Source organism: Fopius arisanus, unplaced genomic scaffold (genome assembly GCF_000806365.1).
Source record: "Fopius arisanus strain USDA-PBARC FA_bdor unplaced genomic scaffold, ASM80636v1 scaffold00060, whole genome shotgun sequence".
In the NCBI taxonomy this organism is placed as follows: domain Eukaryota; kingdom Metazoa; phylum Arthropoda; class Insecta; order Hymenoptera; family Braconidae; genus Fopius; species Fopius arisanus.
Window position 1 is genome coordinate 542,764 of NW_011887799.1, and position 2,870 is coordinate 545,633.

General features: G+C 33.0%; 1 protein-coding gene across 1 annotated transcript in view; it reads right to left on the reverse strand.

Annotated features, from left to right (window-relative positions):
• The window catches only part of LOC105268764 (mitochondrial import inner membrane translocase subunit Tim22), a 13,058-nt gene extending 10,660 nt beyond the window's left edge, over nucleotides 1-2,398 (reverse strand). The window contains exon 1 of the mRNA XM_011308581.1: nucleotides 2,328-2,398. Within this exon, the coding sequence (XP_011306883.1) occupies nucleotides 2,328-2,398 (71 nt within the window). The remainder of the gene's footprint in view (nucleotides 1-2,327) is intronic.
• Nucleotides 2,399-2,870: the final 472 nt, after the last annotated feature.

A 2,870-nucleotide genomic window follows, 5' to 3' on the forward strand; every position in this document is an offset into this window, starting at 1 on the left:
CCAGGATTCAACGGATATCTTCCCCTAGTGGAAAAATCCCAGACTATCTAAGTTATTTAATATTAATCCCCGAAACAATTTTCACGCTTTCCCCACTAATCTATGATTCATCGAGAGACCGACTACTTATCAATTAATCGATACGATAATTATCCCGTGACGAAGCCCAGTGACTCTGCACTCGATTCGTTGGGGGAGATATCATAGAAAAAATAAAATTATTGTACCAAGAGCCCATTGACGGGGTCAATCAGACTCTATCGATAACAGATTATCCGAAAACATTTTTCACTGCCTCACACCGGTTTCTTATCATCATCATCATTATTTCTCGTCATCCCAAGTCCCTAAACTCGTGTCTTCGTCAAGATATCTCAATACAGTCAACACGAAAAAATATATTTGAGGAAATTCCAATTTTTAAGAGACCCGGAATTTTTTGGTGAAATTCTAAATAATTTAAATATTAATTATTCAATAACAGTGCTCTTTAATTTTACTGATTAAACTTTTTGCCTGATGTAAATATTCTGGAGCTTAATCAACTTTTACTGTTATTTTTCAGAGAAATTGATGAAAAATCGGAAAACTAGGTAAATCTGTAGGGGAATCCCCGATTCCTGTCGCTTTATTTGTCATTTGGAATTTCCCCAAAAATAAAAAAAGAAGACTCGAAAGTACCGAACGCCTGGCTCCTCCCGGAATTCAAAGAATAGATTTTGTAATTACACGAATAAAAAATTTACAAAATAATTACGCAGAGCACTCGTGCAATTTCCGACTCGTCCCGTAATTTTTCGCGGAAAATTTTCAATGAAATTGCGTAATTTTTGGCGGAAAATTCCAAGGAAATTGCGTAATTTTCCGTGAATTTTTATTTAAGTGTACATTACATTGAACGCAGCTGTCGAACGAGGGTATTTCCTTCATGATAGTGAGTATTGATCTGTTGTCACAGGTAGATAACCCACGGCGTGCGACATGAAAGGAAAATTACGAACCGAGAAGAGTAAAGAAAAGGAAGAAAATATCCTGTTTGTAATTTCCACGAACAATTACAACTCTCCATCGCTTCTAAAAAACTATCACCGAACCACCACAAACGGACGACAATCCCACAAAAATTATTTATTTAAACAAAACAATTGCTTGAATCCAAAAAAAATCTATCACACAACTTTTATCGATTCGAGGAAAATCTATTGAGTTTAAATAAATCATTTTCCCGAGTGCACCCCTCCCCCATTTCTCTAGGGTCTTTTTTTATTTATGGTATTTCCACGCCGCCCCTCCAATCAACAGCAAATCAATGATAAAATAACGTAAACAAATGGAATAGTTTTTTAGTTTATTTTGCGCCTTCTCCAGCTCTAACAAAAAATAAAAATGAAAATATAAATTGAATGCAACGAAATGAATTGTAAATGAGATTTCATTGAAATTTTCATTCGAGGGGCGTTCTCTTCATTTTTTAAATCGCCGACCGAATAAAGAAAATAAATTGACAAATCTTGCACTATTGTTCGGAGTATTTTTGATTAAACATCACCCGAATATTAATTCCTATCAATACCATTAAATCCAGAAAAATGGGTAAATTGCATTTTCATTTGATTGATATTGCGGATATAAATTTGAAAATTGGTCTCGACGAGTTCCCCAAGAAATCACAAGTGAAGTGAAACAATATTCCACTTCACAAGCAACATCACATCTCGCTCTGATTACGAATAAAGTAGTCCATCAAAATTTCGAAGAAATATTGACGAAAAAAAAAGAAAATAATTTGATTATCAGTGCAGCCGGGTGAATGAATCATACCACCAACTACTCGTATTCAATAAATTTTTTTTTTATCGGAATGTGAATTACACCTGACAGTGACTATTCTACGTAATTCATCCGTTTTTAATTAATTAATCATGGACACTGAGTGGTTAATCAATCAATCGTCGAAATGACTGGCTAGAGGAGTACAGTTACGGCTTTTGGTGTTCAATTACAGCTCAATTACATCATTGTATATATTTTTTCATTAAATTCTCTTTAATCTACTCTCGTTATCTTGCAAGCAATAAAAACTAGATCAGTGGGCAATTCAAATTCAGCAATTTGAAAAAAATCTGTATTTCCCTATTTTTCATTTTATCGTTAATTACTGTAGATTATTTGATTACAGGTTAATCGGGAACTTTGACGTTTGCTTCGTGTATTTTTTTTTTGTTTATTAATTGGCTGTTGATTAATTTGTGGGTAACATAGAACACTCGATTATATAGTTAATTTTCGAGATTACTGGGTGGATTACAATTGGGGGTTATAATTACTATCGATAGATCGGTGTACTTATCTCTTTACTCTTATCCATCGTCATTCCCATCTCGATTTCAGAATACATCGTAACGGGTCTAGACACTCGTCTAATTTTTTTATCGGTTACTAAAATGACGACAACTCTCGCGTCTTCCTTTCATTTTTAATAAAAATAAAGTAAATCACGGTGTCAGAAGACTAGAGTTTTTTAACAACGTTTGAATCTCGATAAACATCTCAAATATTTCATAATTTGTCCCCTCGGTTTATCCCTCTCATTTCATTTCAACTGGAGACTCGGATTTATCGAATTTTGATAATTGAATTAAGAAAATCGACAAAGATGCATTTTTTTAATATTTAAAACATGTATTCCATATATTTATATACATTATTATTGATTATATCGTGAATATATCGTAAATATCGTAAAATTCATGGTTTATATATTTTTTATGTACTTCTCGATTCTCCATGCGAGGAAAAAGGCGGAAGTAAAAATTGGGAGAATTTAATCGATTAAACTAAAATGAGTAAAATATTGGGTTTTTAGTTTT